This window comes from Typopeltis vanoorti, chromosome 12, assembly GCF_054136105.1.
Source record: "Typopeltis vanoorti isolate ZY-2024b chromosome 12, IOZ_Tvanoo_1.0, whole genome shotgun sequence".
Lineage (NCBI taxonomy): Eukaryota > Metazoa > Arthropoda > Arachnida > Uropygi > Thelyphonidae > Typopeltis > Typopeltis vanoorti.
The window spans coordinates 9,776,093-9,795,000 of NC_143560.1; the positions used below are offsets into that span (position 1 = coordinate 9,776,093).

At 39.4% G+C, this 18,908-nt stretch overlaps 1 protein-coding gene across 1 annotated transcript in view; it reads right to left on the reverse strand.

The window, feature by feature from the left end:
• Positions 1–18,908, reverse strand: part of LOC150100575 (A disintegrin and metalloproteinase with thrombospondin motifs 6-like) — a 563,262-nt gene that overhangs the window by 142,947 nt on the left and 401,407 nt on the right. The window contains exon 19 of the mRNA XM_090402125.1: positions 4,052–4,271. Coding sequence (XP_090258251.1) covers positions 4,052–4,271 — 220 coding nt within the window. The remainder of the gene's footprint in view (positions 1–4,051; positions 4,272–18,908) is intronic.

Here is an 18,908-nt window from a genome sequence, read left to right on the forward strand (position 1 = left end):
TATTTCCTCTACTTCCAACAATATATTCTCACCAAGCATAAATTCTGCATCCCATCTTTGTTTTCGAAATTTTAAAACCTTACATTTTGCAACATTGAACTCACATCCCCATTTGCTTACCCAATCACTCAATTTATTCAAGTCTTCTTGCAAGGCCACAACATCTTCACTACTCTTTATGGTTCGTCCTAACTTTGCATCATCTGCAAACAACTGAATATCTCCATCCAAATCTTCGCCAATATCATTAATATACAAGTTAAATAGCAATGGCCCTAAAACAGACCCCTGAGGCACTCCACTAGTGACTTTCCATTTCCTGGATATTGCACCCCCCATACACAACTTGTTGATACCTATCAGATAGCCAGTCTCCAATCCAATGCATTAATCTAATATCCAACCCCATCTGCTCTAGTTTGACTGTCAACTTATCATGAAGTACTCTATCAAAAGCTTTTGCGAAATCCAAGTATATTACTGTGTATCCTTCTCCTCTGTCCAAGGAAGCAGTGACTTTATTGTAATAAGTAAGTAGATTACTAAAACATGACCTCCCTTTAGCAAATCCATGCTGTCCATCAAAGATTATACCATTGTTGTCAACTCAACTCTGGATCCTAGTTCTCACAAGCTTCTCCAACAACTTAACCACAACACCTGACACACAGATAGGCCTATAGTTTGATGCTTTAATTCGATTACCTCCTTTATGAATTGGCACAATCTTGCCCTCCTTCCACTCTTTAGGAACTTGACCAAGTGCAAGACTCATATTAAAAAAATATGTCAAGGCAGGTGTCAACTCTCTGGCACACCCCTTCAGAATACGCGGTGATATATTATCAAGTCCCACAGCCTTATTTACATCTAGTTTACTCAACTCCCCAAACACCTCTTGCTCACTTACAGTCAGTCTCTCCTCCCCATCATCAGCTGCTCTTAATCTCTCCATGAAGTCACATTCACAAGATTGAAAGATCTTTATGAACTGCTCATTAAGTATCTCCACCACACATTCTGCAACAGCTGTCTTTATACCATTTCCTCCAATCAATGTCATCCTTCCATAATCATTCTTTCTTTTGCTGGCTACATATCGAAAGAACTCCCTAGGATTCTTTTTGGCTTCATTAGCTAACTGCTGTTCATACTTCTATTTAGCTTCTCTCACCAACCAAGTCACACTCCTTGCCTGGTCTTAGTAGACCTCATGAAATTAGTTACTTCCACTTCTCTTATGCTGCCTCCACAATGCCCTTTTTTTCTGTATTGCATGCTTAATCTCTCTATTCATCCATCTCACACCTACCTTATTTAACCTTCTCACCTGTGGTATACATTTAGACATTGCATCTACTAAATAGTTTTTGAAAATCCCCCATACTGCATTGATCTCTTTTCCAGCTAACTCCTCATTCCATGCTACATCTGCAAGCCGTCTCTTGAGCTCTTCATAATCACCCCCTTGTAGTTCCACATATACCTTTTTTTCACAGGGGTCCTTGCACTGCCGGCAACCACCCAGGTAATCACCTCCTGGTCACTTTCACCAATTGGTGGATGATTTGACACCTCATTTATAATTACATCCTCTGATGAGATGACCAAAATCCAAGACCCTTCATCCTCGTGTGCCCTCTGTTACATACTGTCTGAGGTAGTAATTCCTCAAAAACTCAAGAAACTCATTTTCTTTACTTCCAGTCGCTATCTCTTCATTCCTGTCTATATTGCCATAATTAAAATCACCCATAATGATCACCCTTTTCTTATTTGCTTGGCTTATTTGGCTATTCATTTCACTATCACCACCATCCACATTACCAGGTCTATAACAACATCCCACCAAGTATTTGATTCTATTCACCTCTATCTCACACCATACTGCTTCAAAACCACTGAACCTATTTCCCTCTTGCATCTCTACCTTGTATGGACATAATTCTTTCTCTATCATCAATAGCACTCCTCCTCCCTTTTTATCCCTTCTATCCTCACGAAACACATCATACCTTTCCATCTCTATTCCTGTCAGGATGTCGTCCTCACCTAACCATGTCTCACTTATTCCAACAATCTCTGGGTGCACAGACGCAATTAGTGCAACCATTTCATCCGCCTTGTTTCTTATACTTCTAGCATTAGTATACAAACACAACAACTCATTCCTGGATGTACAGCCAGTTCCACTGATACCATTCATTCGATGTGATCTCTCCATGCTGGACTGGGGCCATTTCCCTTTCTGCCTCTTCATTTTAGAACCCTTTGCAATAACATCTGTTTCCTCTTGATCCCTGGTCATCCCATTACTTTCCTGCCTACACATGCTCTCACCTCCTCTTGGAGCATCCACCTTTCTCATGCTGTGTATCCCTGTCCACCCTGAGCCTCCCCGTTTCCCTGCTCCTCTTGCACACTCATTCTCTCATTTTCTATACTCATGCCACTCACTTCCCCATTCATTTCCACTTCTTCAATCTCTCCTGTCTTACTCTCCTGCTCTTCCACATCACTCTTCTCTCGATCTGATTCATTCTCTCTATTCACTTCTCTACCTTCCAGCAGCAGGCTCTCCAAGTGACTCGCACCATAACCACTCAAATGCAGTCCATCGCTCCCATACAGCTCACTTCGTCCCTCAAACTCATTCCACACATTAACAAACTGTACTCCCATCTCCTCACATATTTCAGCCAGAATATCATTCATAATCCTTGCTCTCCGCCTCATTTCACCACAATCATACCTAGGCAACACACTGACCACCCTTCCTGTCACACTATTCTCTTTTATCTTTCCAAGCAGTCTACTGACATTCATTTTGACATGCTCTTTGTTCTCTCTCAAATCATTTGTACCAATTAATACAATTAACTCTTTTGCTTGCTCCCACCTCATATTCAATGCCTCAATCACTCTACTCATTTTACCACCTGGAAAACATACCTTGTGGATTTTATCCTCTAGCACACCTTTAATAATGGAGTCGCCATACAACGCCACTCGCTCATCTTTCGTTAACTCTTTCATGCCATCATGATTTATTTTAATAGTTTTGTCCTGAATTCTCTTAATTTCATTCCGCATCCATTTCATTTCTTGCCTCATCCAATCCAATTCACCTTCCGAACCTCGCGACACATTCTCTCTATCATTAAATCTTTCTAATTTTCTAACTCTCGACCCCCCTCTTCTCACTTCTCCTCTCATTCATCCTTCTTTGTTTCCATACTTTCAGTCCAACATACGTCCAACTCTCACTATCATTCTTCTCACTTTCACTCTCATTTATCTTTCTTTGTTTCCGTACTTTCGGACTAACATGCATCCAACTTTCGCTATCATTCTTCTCACTTTTACTGTCATTCATCTTTCCTTGTTTCAGTACTTTCGGTCCAACATGCGTCGAACTTTATTATTATATATATATTATTATTATTATTATTATATATATATATATATATAGAGAGAGAGAGAGAGCCTGTGTAGCTCAGTGGATGTGGCGTTTGCACACCACCGCGCTTGCCGCACAAAGGAAGACTCGGTTTCGAGTCTAGTCGGCGACTAGAGGAAATTTTTCTAAGCATTTTTTCGACCGGTTCCTGAGTTAGTCGATCTCTGGCACAGGCAAGCAGGTTTTTCCTCCCGGAAACTCGGGTGTTTCGTCCTGTAAACTCAAGAAAATCGACCGTAGAACCCACATTATTTCAGACATTAAATATATTGTGTTAGGGTTAGGGACCACGAGATGGCGGCACATTTGAGCCGTCTCTCTTCACTGCGTACCGCTTAATTAGTGATAGCCTTGGGCCATCTGTCTCTGATTGGTAACAGTGGAGATTGAACTGCCCACTCAGTCTCCAAAAAGTTAGATAGGGCTAAATGGCCTCGCCTACTCCCCGTATACGGGAATAAAAAGGCGTTAGCTGATTTTATATATATATATATATATATTATTATATAAGTACAATTAGGGAACATTTAAAAGGAATTATGCTATATATGTGTATATATATATTGAAAGTAAAGAAAATCTAAACCTCACATTTGACCAATCTCCTGTTTCCCATCTAGCATCTCCTGGACAAGGTAACTTATGGTGACATGGCTCTATAATCACAGGTCGTTCGGTTATATTGCATTCATCGTCTAAAAGTGCTATCTGTTCATCAGATCCCAAAGAACGTACACAAATAACAGTTCTCTGTCTTATGCCAGCATTACCACAGCTGACTGAACAATGTTGCCATGGTCCTGCCCACCACCTATAATAAATCAGATAGTTTATAAAAAGAAATCAATAAATCAATAGCTATTCTTACTACAAAATTTTATTTGAGAATGTAATTCAATATGCTGGCATTATCAACAGTCAACATGTTCATATTTGAACATATTCCCTTTGGCATACTGTTGGACTCATTTATAACTTATGGTGGTAAACTCTTCAAGAGAATGTGCAAAAGGAACTTGCAGTATCCTTGATTTAGTTGGTCAGGAGGAGTCTGGCAACAGAAGCAGTTGCCAGGCTCCTCTTTCACTCAAAATACTGAAAAGAGGGGAAAATAGTGCCAGAGCCAAAGGGAGGAGAATCCAGGTCAATAGAGTTTGACTGTAGGCCAGTGCATATATCAAGAACAGTAGTACAGGTGTTAGATAAGCTCGTTAAAGACAGAATACAAACCTGGATTGATAACAACAGAAATCTTTCAAAACAACAGCATGAATTTATTAATGGAATGTATTGCTTGAGTAAGTTGCTTATATTTTGCAATAGGGGACAAAGTGCATTGGACTGGGTGGATGTGATTTTTATCACATCCACCCTGTCCAATGCACTTTGTATACTATATACACTGTATATATTATATACAGTGATTTTTTTCTGGATTTTGCTAAAGCTTTTTAGAGAATTCCACATGAAAAACTACTGTTAAAATTGTGTAGAATAGCAATGGGGATATTCAGCTGGTGGCCTAGTTACAGGATGGTAGGAGCCAACAAATTGTGGGGTGCAATGTCACAAAAAAAAAAAAAAAAAAGGTGACAAGAAAAGCTCCACAGCTATGGTTTGGGACTGCTGTTGTTTAATTTATATATTATTATTATTATTATTATTATTAAACAAGACCTCATGGAGTCAAAGACTCATCTAGGAGGTCCTTTTATCTCACACACATCTCATCATACCGGGTCTTAAACACATTCAAACTCCTTGCAGACACCACACTCTCAGGCAAGGCATTCCAATCATTCACAACTCTGCACGAAAAAAACCTGCCTCTCACTCCCCTACTCACACCCTCTTTATACAGTTTCCAGGGATGACCTCTGGTTCTCCCCTGATCTCCCACTATTCGCTGTAGAACTTCTCCACCATTGATCCTATAGCAACCCCTTACCAACTTGTAGGTCTCTATCATATCTCCCCTCTTCCTTCTCTCCACTAGTCTCTGCAAATTACATCTTTTCAATCTTTCCTCATACTCGACATTCCAGAGGTCAGAAACTACCTTAGTCAGTCGCCTTTGGACCCTTTCCAACATCTCCTCATCCTTCTGAAAACCAGGTGACCAAATCTGGGCACAATAGTCCATGTGTGGCCTAATCAAAGCCTTATACAATGGAACAAGAATCTCCCTACTTCTACACGTCAGTGTCCTCCTCATCATTCCCAGAAGTCTTTGTGTTGTCTTCACAATTTTGGCGATGTGACCCCTAAATTTTAGATCCTTATCCACTATCACTCCCAGATCTCTTATTTCCTCTACTTCCAACAATATATTCTTACCAAGCATAAATTCTGCATCCCATCTTTGTTTTCCAAATTTTAAAACCTTACATTTTGCAACATTGAACTCACACCCCCATTTGCTTGCCCAATCACTCAATTTATTCAAGTCTTCTTGCAAGGCCACAACATCTTCACTACTCTTTATGGTTCTTCCCAACTTTGCATCATCTGCAAACAACTGAATATCTCCATCCAAATCTTCGCCAATATCATTAATATACAAGTTAAATAGTAATGGCCCTAAAACAGATCCCTGAGGCACTCCACTAGTGACTTTCCTTTTCCTGGATATTGCACCCCCATACACAACTTGTTGATACCTATCAGATAGCCAGTCTCCAATCCAATGCACTAATCTAATATCCAACCCCATCTGCTCTAGTTTGACTGTCAACTTATCATGAGGCACTCTATCAAAAGCTTTTGCGAAATCCAAGTATATTACTGTGTATCCTTCTCCTCTGTCCAAGGAAGCAGTCACTTTATTGTAATAAGTAAGTAGATTACTAAAACACGACCTCCCTTTAGCAAATCCATGCTGTCCATCAAAGATTATACCATTGTTGTCAACCCAACTCTGGATTCTAGCTCTCACAAGCTTCTCCAACAACTTAACCACAACACCCGACACACAGATAGGCCTATAATTTGATGCTTGAGTTCGATCACCTCCTTTATGAAGTGGCACAATCTTGCCCTCCTTCCACTCTTTAGGGACTTGACCAAGTGCAAGACTCGTATTAAAAAAATATGTCAAGGCAGGTGTCAACTCTCTGGCACATTCCTTCAGAATACGCGGTGATATATTATCAAGTCCCACAGCCTTATTTACATCTAGTTTACTCAACTCCCCAAACACCTCTTGCTCACTTACAGTCAGTCTCTCCTCCCCATCATCAACTGCTCTTAATCTCTCCATGAAGTCACATTCACAAGATTGAAAGATCTTTATGAACTGCTCATTAAGTATCTCCACCACACATTCTGCAACAGCTGTCTTTATACCATTTCCTCCAATCAATGTCATCCTTCCATAATCATTCTTTCCTTTGCTGGCTACATATCGAAAGAACTCCCTAGGATTCTTTTTAGCTTCATTAGCTAACTGCTGTTCATACCTCTCTTTAGCTACTCTCACCAACCAAGTCACTCTCCTTGCCTGGTCTTTGTAGAACTCATGAAATTGGTTACTTCCACTTCTCTTATGCTGCCTCCACAATGCCCTTTTTCTCTGTATTGCATGCTTAATCTCTTTATTCATCCATCTCACACCTAACTTATTTAACCTTCTCACCCGTGGTATACATTTAGACATTGCATCCACTAAATATTTTTTGAAAATCCCCCAAGCTGCATTGATCTCTTTTCCAGCTAACTCCTCATTCCATGCTACACCTGCAAGCTGTCTCCTGAGCTCTTCATAATCACCCCCCTTGTAGTTCCACATATACCCTTTTTTCACAGGGGTCCTTGCACTGCTGGCAACCACCCAAGTAATCACCTCATGGTCACTTTCACCAATTGGTGGATGATTTGATACCTCATTGATAATTACATCCTCCGATGAGATGACCAAATCCAAGACCCTTAATCCTCTTGTGCCCTCTGTTACATACTGTCTGAGGTAGTTATCCCTCAAAAACTCAAGAAACTCATTTTCTTTACTTCCAGTTGCTATCTCTTCATTCCAGTCTATATTGCCATAATTAAAATCACCCATAATGATCACCCTTTTCTTATTTGCTTGGCTTATTTGACTATACATTTCACTATCACCACCATCCACATTACCAGGTCTATAACAACATCCCACCAAGTATTTGATTCTATTCACCTCTATCTCACACCATACTGCCTCAAAACCACTGGCCCCATTTCCCCCTTGCATCTCTACCTTGTATGGACATAACTCTTTCTCTATCATCAATAGCACTCCCCCTCCCTTTTTACCCCTTCTATCCTCACGAAACACATCATACCTTTCCATCTCTATTCCTGTCAGGATGTCATCCTCATCTAACCATGTCTCACTTATTCCGACAATCTCTGGGTGCACAGACGCAATTAGTGCAACCATTTCATCCGCCTTGTTTCTTATACTTCTAGCATTGGTATACAAACACAACAACTCATTTCTGGATCTACAGCTAGTTCCACTGATACCACTCACTCGATGTGATCTCTCCATGCTGGACTGGGGCCATTTCCCTTTCTGCTTCTTCATTTTAGAACCCTTTGCAATTCCATCTGTTTCCTTTTGATCCCTGATCATCCCATTACTTTCCTGCCTACATATTCTCTCACCTCCTCTTGGAGCATCCACCTTTCTCACGCTGTGTATCCCTGTCCACCCTGAGCCTCCCCGTTTCCCTGCTCCTCTTGCACACCCATTCTCTCATTATCTATACTCATACCACTCACTTCCACATTCATTTCCACTCCTTCAATCTCTCCTGTCTTACTCTCCTGCTCTTCCACATCACTCCCCTCTTGATCTGATTCATTCTCTCTATTCACTTCTCTACCTTCCAGCAGCAGTCTCTCCAAGCGACTCACACCATAACCACTCAAATGCAGTCCATCGCTCCCATACAGCTCACTTCGTCCCTCAAACTCATTCCACACATTAACAAACTGTACTCCCATCTCCTCACACATTTCAGCCAGAATATCATTCATAATCCTTGCTCTCCGCCTCATTTCACCACAATCATACCTAGGCAACACACTGACCACCCTTCCTGTCACACTATTCTCCTTTATCTTTCCAAGCAGTCTCCTGACATTCATTTGACATGCTCTTTGTTCTCTCTCAAATCATTTGTTCCAATTAATACAATTAACTCTTTTGCTCGTTCCCGCCTCATGTTCAATGCCTCAATCACTCTACTCATTTTACCGCCTGGAAAACATACCTTGTGCATTTTATCCTCTAGCACACCTTTAATAATGGAGTCGCCATACAACGCCACTCGCTCATCTTTTGTTAACTCTTTCATGCCATCATGATTTATTTTAATAGTTTTGACCTGCATTCTCTTAATTTCATTCCGCATCCATTTCATTTCTTGCTTCATCCAATCCAATTCACCTTCTGAACCTCGCGACACATTCACTCTATCATTAAATCTTTCTAACTTTCTAACTCTTGACCCTCTCTTCTCACTTTCCCTCTCATTCATCCTTCTTTGTTTCCGTACTTTCGGTCCAACATACGTCCAACTTTCACTGTCATTCTTCTCACTTTCACTCTCACATATCTTTCTTTGTTTCCGTACTTTCGGACTAACATGCGTCCAACTTTCGCTATCATTCTTTTCACTTTTACTGTCATTCATCTTTCTTTGGTTTAGTACTTTCGTTCCAACATGCGTCCAACTTTCGCCATCAGTCATTCTTTTTTCGCTATCATTCATTCTTTCGATTTTTTTTACTTGCGGTTTCTGCACCACGCCATTTCTACTTTCATTCGTTCTCTCAATTTCGTTTCTTTCCGCCTCACTTTCGTCCCTTTTAACATCCGTTACGGTTGTCAAATCGCTCTTTTTCTTTTTTCCTGATTTTTTAACATTTTTTCGCCTGTCTTTCTCGCCATTCTCTTTCAAACGTGCACTCACGACACAATCGGTACTAGCACTTTCTGTCATCAACTTCATATTCGCATTCATCAATTCCTCGTTCAGGTCACATTTCGCACACACCCTTCTTCCATCCGCACTAAACATCCACAAATCATTTATGTAATCGAAGGAATACATATAACAGACCTCACACTTAACGAACCTACTGAAATCCAAATTAAAATCATGGAATGACAATGCAGCCGCCATTTTTTTTTCTCTGCAGGTTACTAGGTCTAATATTAACGTTTTCGTATTTAGTTTAAGCAAGAAAAAAAACCCCACACTAATACTATCGGTAGCGTACAACGTTTACAGCCGCTCTTACTTAAACAATTACGCATATATACTTAATTATTCCTAGTAAAACTTATCTGAATCAGGAGCTCTTCAAAGCACGTTCGTAGCGCCTGACCCACTAGCGCCCTCTCCTATATCGATGATATAGTTCAAGGTTTGAGAGAATATGTGTGCAATTGTTTTGCAGATGATGCAAAGTTAGCCCTCTTGTGATATTATTACAAGAAGATCTGGATAGGCTGGAGTTTGGGCTGAAGAATGGGAATATCTCTTCAATGTTGCTATGTCAAGTCATGTACTTTGGCCAGAGAAGATGGATCAAGGTTCATCATAATGGTAGAAAGTGGAAGAACTTTCCAGGAGGTGGAGGAGACAAGTGATCTGAGGGTTTGGGTGGGTCAAGAGCTGAAGATCAGGGGACACATTGCAAAGGTTTTAAGGTTCAACCAAAAATTACTGCTATAATATAAAGAACCATGACAAGCAAGGATAAGGAGGTGATAATTGTATTTTATAAAGCATTAAACAGTCCATGCTTGGATTGCTGTACACGGAAATCTAGTTAACTGGATATCTAGGTAATAAGACACATTTAGAGGGAGAATATACAGAGGTGGATGACCCATCATTCTGAAATGTTAAGTATGAAGACAGACTAAGGGAATGTGATATGCAGACCTTGGCAGACAGGAGAAGAGATAATATGACTGAGATGCATAAGAGTTGGGGAGAAATATCTATCAGATATAGGGGAATTACTACACAGTGTAATAGGTGATAGGAGAGCTAGTGTTTATCCCTAGACATTGTAAAAGAAAGTGGGTTATAAATGCTCTAACCCTGAATTTTTTGAAGGCAGGGTATGATAGGCATTGCAGTCTGTGAGTGTCTGGCTTCCTGGGAAGAACATGGGTTTTGTGAAGGGTAGGTCTTACCTTAGTTATTTGCTCATTTTTTTTAATAAAAAAGTGACAGTTGCAATGAATAAAGGACATGGCTACACAATGCCAATTCTGGACTTTGCAAAGAAATTTGATGAGATACCACATGGAATTCTTTTATATCAATTGGAGCAAATAAGAATGGAAATGAAGCTGGTGATATAAATAAAAGGATGTTTGATGAACAGACATCAAAGACTAGTATATATAGAGGAGTTCAATCCTGGAGAAGACAGTGATTAGTCGTGTGATGTATAGTTCTGTATTTGGTACACTGCTATTTACTTTTTACATCAGTGATAGGAAATAATTTGAAAAGAAACATTCAGAGTTTGCTGATGATGAAAAACAAGGGAGGGCAACTGTTAATAAAGGTAATGTGGAGATCCTGCAAGATAATTTAAACATAATGGCAGTAAGGGTAAAGGATAATGGTTACCATTTTAATGTGGCAATTCATAAAGTTATGCATTTCGGAATGAGGTTATGCATTTTAGGATGAAAATGATTATCCTCAGACCTCTGTGGAATTAAAGACTCATCATGGAAGGTCCCCATGTCACACATGCAACTCATCATAATGTGTCTTAAATACATTAATACATTCTCTGCAGACACTATGTTCTCAGGTAATGCATTCCTACAACCATTCACCACTCTACCTTCTTCTCACTCCTTTATTCACACTCTCCATATGCAGTTTCCAGGGATGACCTCATGTTCTTTCCCTCCATCTCCCACCTTCTATGAAGAACATTTTCAATGTTAATCTGATAAGCCTTACCAACTTATACAACTCTATCATATTACCCTTATTACTTTTCCTATCCATCAAAGTCTGTAAATTTCATCTTCTCAATCTTCCTTCATACTCAACATTCCAGAGACCAGAAATCACCTTAGTCATTTGTATCTGGATCCCTTCCACTATCTCTTCATCCTTTTGAAAACCAGGTGAGCAAATCTGGGCACAGTAGTCCATATGTGGCTTAATCAATGTCTTATTCAATGAAACCAGAATTGCCTTAATCCTACAAGTCAGTCCTCTGCATCATTGACAGAATTTGTTGTGTTGTCCACATAATTTTAGCAATTTGTCCTCTAAATTTTAGCTCCCTATCCATCATTGCACACAGATCCCTTATTTCCTCCACCTCCCGCAATATATCCCCACCAACTGTATACTCTACATCCCATCTTTGTTTTCCAAATGCTGGCCTGGTTGGATGAGTGGCTAGCATATCTGCTCTCCAGCCAAAAGGCTGTGGGTTCAAATCCTACCATTGGCATGTTTGTGATTGTCTGTGAAAATATTAGTGGTGGTGGTTGGGGGTAGATGTCGTTGGTGTAGTTGTGGTTCATTGTAGTTGGTGAATTGAGCAGTGGAGACAGAGAGAGAGATGTGGAGTAGGTGCCCTCCCTCAATGAGTTGTTAAACTCCCTGGAGGTGTCACATAATAATAATAACAATAATAATTTGTTTAAGTTAAGGGATATTACATCCCATATAGTTTCTTAGCCGAATAAGAAACTCAAAGAGTTTCATGCCGAATATAGTAGAAACTATATAAAGTTCGGCGATTCCAAGCGTAAGCAAATACCTGGATACTGCAGCACTGATCCCAAAAGGTAGTGCAAGCTGGAGCAACTCATGGTAGAAGTGGAGCGAGCTCCGATCACTATTCTTGATATTTGCCCATAATGTGAACTTAGCTCCTAGGAACTGTATTTTTGTTCACATTATGAGAGAAGGTCACTACCCAGACCGGTTTCGACCTTTATTGAGGTCTCATCAGTGAGTAGCCAGACCTAGTTAATATCAAGTTTGTAGCGAACAGAACTTGTACCCCTTCTACGAGTATTGCCGTGAGGTGCTCTAATAAATTATTAGATATGTGAAGAGCCAAAGGCTTCAATTCGGCGACATATAACTTATTTAAGTTAAGGGATATTACATCCCATATAGTTTCTTAGCCGAATAAGAAACTCAAAGAGTTTCATGCCGAATATAGTAGAAACTATATAGAGTTTCTTATTCGGCTAAGAAACTATATGGGATGTAATATCCCTTAACTTAAACAAGTTATATGTCGCCGAATTGAAGCCTTTGGCTCTTCACATATCTAATAATTTATTAGAGCACCTCACGGCAATACTCGTAGAAGGGGTACAAGTTCTGTTCGCTACAAACTTGATATTAACTAGGTCTGGCTACTCACTGATGAGACCTCAATAAAGGTCGAAACCGGTCTGGGTAGTGACCTTCTCTCATAATGTGAACAAACATACAGTTCCTAGGAGCTAAGTTCACATTATGGGCAAATATCAAGAATAGTGATCGGAGCTCGCGCCACTTCTACCACGAGTTGCCCCAGCTTGCACTACCCTTTGGGATCAGTGCTGCAGTATTCAGGTATTTGCTTACGCTTGGAATCGCCGAACTTTATATAGTTTCTACTATATTCGGCATGAAACTCTTTGAGTTTCTTATTCGGCTAAGAAACTATATGGGATGTAATATCCCTTAACTTAAACAAGTTATATGTCGCCGAATTGAAGCCTTTGGCTCTTCACATATCTAACAATAATAATAATAATAAAAATTTTAAAGCCTAGCGCTTTGCAACATTGAACTGGTAACCTCCACTCCAGTGCCCATCCAGTCAGTCTATTCAAGCAATTTTGTTAAGCCACAATATCTGCTTTACATCTCATAGTTCTTCCCAACTTTTCATCTGCAAGCAGTTGAATATCTCCATTTGAAACATTCCCTGATATTAGTAACATACAGGTTAAACAGCAATGGCACTAAAATAGATCCTGAGGCACACCGACTTTTCTCTTCGGGGATATTGCTCCCCTACACACAACTTGCTGATAGTTATTAGCCAGCCAATTATTAATTTAATGCACTAATCTAATATCCAATCCCATCCAGTCTAGTATAATTACAAGGGTGGTCTAAAAGGTTCTCGGCCTCAACCATAGATGCCAAAACACTATAAGCAAGAGTTTTTCTTTCTAAGTTGGTACATCTGTCATAAGCATGAATTTGAAACTGCAAACCATACTATCAAATAGTTTGTTTTATACAGCTGTCTGAAGCAAAAGTGTTGTCTGTATTCCTCGAAATAGATAAAATTGAGTATTGTGTGGTTATAACATTCATTCGAAGTTCATAAAAATGATGTGACCAAATTTGGGTGGTTGGATGCATTGTCTATCACCAGAAGAACTTTAAAAATCATGCCCTTGTTCTCAAGATAATGCCTTACCTCTGAAACAAAGCAATTGTAAAACCACTTGCTAATTTGCTGTTGTAACACATGCTTTATTTGTTTGCCATCCAATAACAGTTTATTCAAATCGCCTCCTTTCATTTCTCATGGGTGAGGTGACTGATTGATTACGAGAGGTTTTATCATACGATTTTTAGCCATCTTAAAACCACTAACACTTTTTTCAGATTTGACTATGTATGTTCTGCTCGCCATCCTTTTTCAAAAAAAGGCCGGTTTCATCCGAATTAAAAACTTGATCAGAAGTGTATCTACCATCTTCAATTATTTCAGCAAGCTTCAAAGGATATTCTTTCATTATATTATATATAATGAAAGAATATTATATATTCAGAAGCAATTTCACCTTTCATTTTGATATTATACATTGCACGTCTTTCCAAAAATCTTTGCAACCATCTGTTACTTGCAGCAAAAGGGTCAAAGCTATATAACTGAGAAGAGACCTCCACATAGCCTTTAAAGGAATGCAGAGAACCGACAATCCTCACCTTCTCGTGGTGCACCCTGTTGGGTGCACTTATTTTTGACTTATTTTTGCCTATGGTCCCACAGAAGGTTCTACCAAGGTAGAAGTGGATGAATTTTTTGACGCTTTAGAAAAAGCAACTGACACAATGAAAAAGGAAAAGTTGGTCCTAGTTGGGGATCTAAATAGCAGAGTAGGAAATGATTGTGAGACATACAAAAATATTTTGGGAAAATTTGGAGAAAAGAGCAAACCTAATAATAATGGCAAATATCTGTTGGATTTCTGCTCAGGACATGGACTGGTTATTACTAACACCATGTTCCAACATAAAAATTTGCACAAATTCACCTGGAGAGAAGAGGCTAGGAATAAGAAAAGTCTCACTCACTATGTTATTGTTGATAGTGATGTTTTCTCCCTGGTGCAGGACACCAGAGTGTACAGAGGATTTGAAATTGGAAGTGATCACTATTTAGTCTTGAGCAGGATAAAATTGAATTTCATATTGAAAAGAATAACACGTAAGAAAGTTTTAAAGCGAATAAAAGTTGAGCAGCTCTCAGATTTGAACTGTATATTTGAACTAAAATACAGAAAGATTATTGAAAAGAAAATGAAAGAGTTTGAGAACAGGAATCAAACCTTGGAGATTCAGTGGCAAACTCTGAAGAAAACATTGATTGATTCTGCCAGAGAGGCATGTGGTGAGGTTGTGTGCAAGGATAAAAAAATCAGAACTCCCTGGTGGACACAGGAAGTTAAAGAGGCAGTAAAGGAAAAGAAGAAAGCATATGTTCCACTTCTCAAGCTTTTTCATTTTCTTTTCAATAACCTTTCTGTATTTTAGTCTACAGTTCACATCTGAGAGTTGCTCAACTTTTATTCGCTTTAAAACTTTCTTATGTCCATACAAGGTAGAGATGCAAGAGGGAAATAGGGCCAGTGGTTTTGAGGCAGTATGGTGTGAGATAGAGGTGAATAGAATCAAATACTTGAAAGGATGTTGTTATAGACCTGGTAATGTGGATGGTGGTGATAGTGAAATGTATAGTCAAATAAGCCAAGCAAATAAGAAAAGGGTGATCATTATGGGTGATTTTAATTATGGCAATATAGACTGGAATGAAGACATAGCAACGGGAAGTAAAGAAAATGAGTTTCTTGAGTTTTTGAGGGATAACTACCTCAGACAGTATGTAACAGAGGGCACACGAGGATGAAGGGTCTTGGATTTGGTCATCTCATCGGAGGATGTAATTATAAATGAGGTGTCAAATCATCCACCAATTGGTGAAAGTGAACATGAGGTAATTACCTGGGTGGTTGCCAGCAGTGCAAGGACCCCTGTGAAAAAAGGGTATATGTGGAACTACAAGGGGGGTGATTATGAAGAGCTCAGGAGACAGCTTGCAAGTGTAGCATGGAATGAGGAGTTAGCTGGAAAAGAGATCAATGCAGCTTGGGGGATTTTCAAAAAATATTTAGTGGATGCAATGTCTAAATGTATACCACGGGTGAGAAGGTTAAATAAGTTAGGTGTGAGATGGATGAATAAAGAGATTAATCATGCAATACAGAGAAAAAGGGCATTGTGGAGGCAGCATAAGAGAAGTGGAAGTAACCAATTTCATGAGGTCTACAAAGACCAGGCAAGGAGGGTGACTTAGTTGGTGAGAGTAGCTAAAGAGAGGTATGAACAGCAGTTGGTTAATGAAGCCAAAAAGAATCCTAGGGAGTTCTTTCGATATGTAGCCAGCTAAAGAAAGAATGATTATGGAAGGATGACATTGATTGGAGGAAATGGTATAGAGACAGCTGTTGCAGAATGTGTGGTGGAGATACTTAATGAGAAGTTCATAAAGATCTTTCAATCTTGGGAATGTGACTTCATGGAGAGATTAAGAGCAGCTGATGATGGGGAGGAGAGACTGATTGTAAGTGAGCAAGAGGTGTTTGGGGATTTGTGTAAACTAGATGTAAATAAAGCTGTGGGACTTGATAATATATCACCGCGTATTCTGAAGGAATGTGCCAGAGAGTTGACACCTGCTTTGACATATTTTTTTAATACGAGTCTTGCACTTGGTCAAGTCCCTAAAGAGTGGAAGGAGGGCAAGATTGTGCCACTTCATAAAGGAGGTGATCGAATTAAAGCATCAAACTATAGGCCTATCTGTGTGTCAGGTGTTGTGGTTAAGTTGTTGGAGAAGCTTGTGAGAACTAGGATCCAGAGTTGAGTTGACAACAATGGTATAATCTTTGATGGACAGCATGGATTTGCTAAAGGGAGGTCATGTTTTAGTAATCTACTTACTTATTACAATAAAGTGATTGCTTCCTTGGACAGAGGAGAGGGATACACAGTAATATACTTGGATTTCGCAAAAGCTTTTGATAGAGTACCTCATGATAAGTTGACAGTCAAACTAGAGCAGATGGGGTTGGATATTAGATTAGTGCATTGGATTGGAGAATGGCTATCTGATAGGTATCAACAAGTTGTGTATGGGGGTATGATATCCAGGAAAAGGAAAGTCACTAGTGGAGTGCCTCAGGGATCTGTTTTAGGGCCATTACTATTTAACTTGTATATTAATGATATTGGCGAAGATTTGGATGGAGATATTCAATTGTTTGCAGATGATGCAAAGTTAGGACGAACCATAAAGAGTAGTGAAGATGTTGTGGCCTTGCAAGAAGACTTGAATAAATTGAGTGATTGGGTAAGCAAATGGGGATGTGAGTTCAATGTTGCAAAATGTAAGGTTTTAAAATTTGGAAAACAAAGATGGGATGCATTATTTATGCTTGGTGAGAATATATTGTTGGAAGTAGAGGAAATAAGAGATCTGGGGGTGATAGTGGATAAGGAACTAAAATTTAGGGGACACATCACCAAAATTGTGAAGACAACACAAAGGCTTCTGGGAATGATGCAGAGGACACTGACGTGTAGAAGTAGGGAGATTCTTGTTCCGTTGCATAAGGCTTTGATTAGGCCACACATGGACTATCGTGCCCAGATTTGGTCACCTGGTTTTCAGAAGGATGAAGAGATGTTGGAAAGGGTCCAAAGGCAACTGACTAAGGTAGTTTCTAACCACTGAAATGTCGAGTATGTGGAAAGATTGAAAAGATGTAATTTGCAGAGTCTAGTGGAGAGAAGGAAGAGGGAAGATATGATAGAGACCTACAAGTTGGTAAGTTGATGTTATAGGATCAATGGTGGAGAAGTTCAACAGAGAGTAGTGCGAGATCAGGGGAGAACCAGAGGTCATCCCTGGAAACTGTATAAAGAGGGTGTGAGTAGGGGAGTGAGAGACAGGTTTTTTTCATGCAGAGTTGTGAGTGATTGGAATGCCTTGCCTGAGAGCGTGGTGTCTGCAAGGAGTTTGAATGTGTTTAAGACACGGTATGATGAGATGTGTGTGAGATAAAAGGACCTCCTAGATGAGTCTTTGACTCCATGAGGTCTTGTTTAATAATAATAATAATAATAATAATAATAATAATAATAATATCAAAAGTTCCTGGGAAATAAGTCAGCTTTTACTCTTACAGAATACAGAGACAAATGTAAGAAAGCTAAACAGTGTGTAAAACTATCTAAAGAAAAGTCATGGGAGGACTTTGGCAAGAATATAGAAAATAAATATCAAGAAGGTGGCAAAATATTCTGGAGGTTGTTGAAGAAGCTTAAGAATGGAGGAAAGAGTGCTGTAAAAGGAGTTAGAGATGATAAAGGTGACATGATAACAGGAGAAAAAGATATCCTTGAAGTATGGAGTAATTACTTTGAAAAACTGATAAATGAAACAAGCAGTGATGACAGCACAGTGATAAAAAACACTGACCAGGCATGCAGTCAGGAATACATATCCATACTTGAAGTAGAAAAAGCCATCAAAGGCTTGAAATGTGGAAAGGCAGCAGGAGTAGATGATATTCGACCAGAAATGCTGAAGTATGGTGGTATAAAAGTCTTACAGTGGCTGCAGTGCATAGTTCAGAAAGCCTGGACAGAGGGACGAATTCCCGATGATTGGAGTAGAGCTCTCATAGTACCCATATATAAAAAGGGAAATAAAACTAGTTGTGAGAATTACAGAGGTATTTCCATACTGAGTGTTCCTGGCAAGATCTATGCAAGTATACTTGAGAAACGGTTGAGAAGAATTGTGGAAGAAAAGCTTGGTGAAGAACAAGCTGGATTCAGGCCAAATAGAGGCTATCAGGATCAGATCTTCACTTTACGACAAATAGTCGAGAAAGCATGGCAATATAACAAAGATCTATATTTAAGTTTTGTCGATTTGGAAAAGGCATATGACAAGGTGCCAAGAGAGAAGCTGTTCAATACGCTGCAGTTATATGGTGTCAATTGGGCATTATATCAAGCAATACTTAGTCTTTATTTGAGTTGTAAGTCAGCAGTTAGAACTGAAGGTAGTACAGGAAGATGGTTTAATGTTAAAT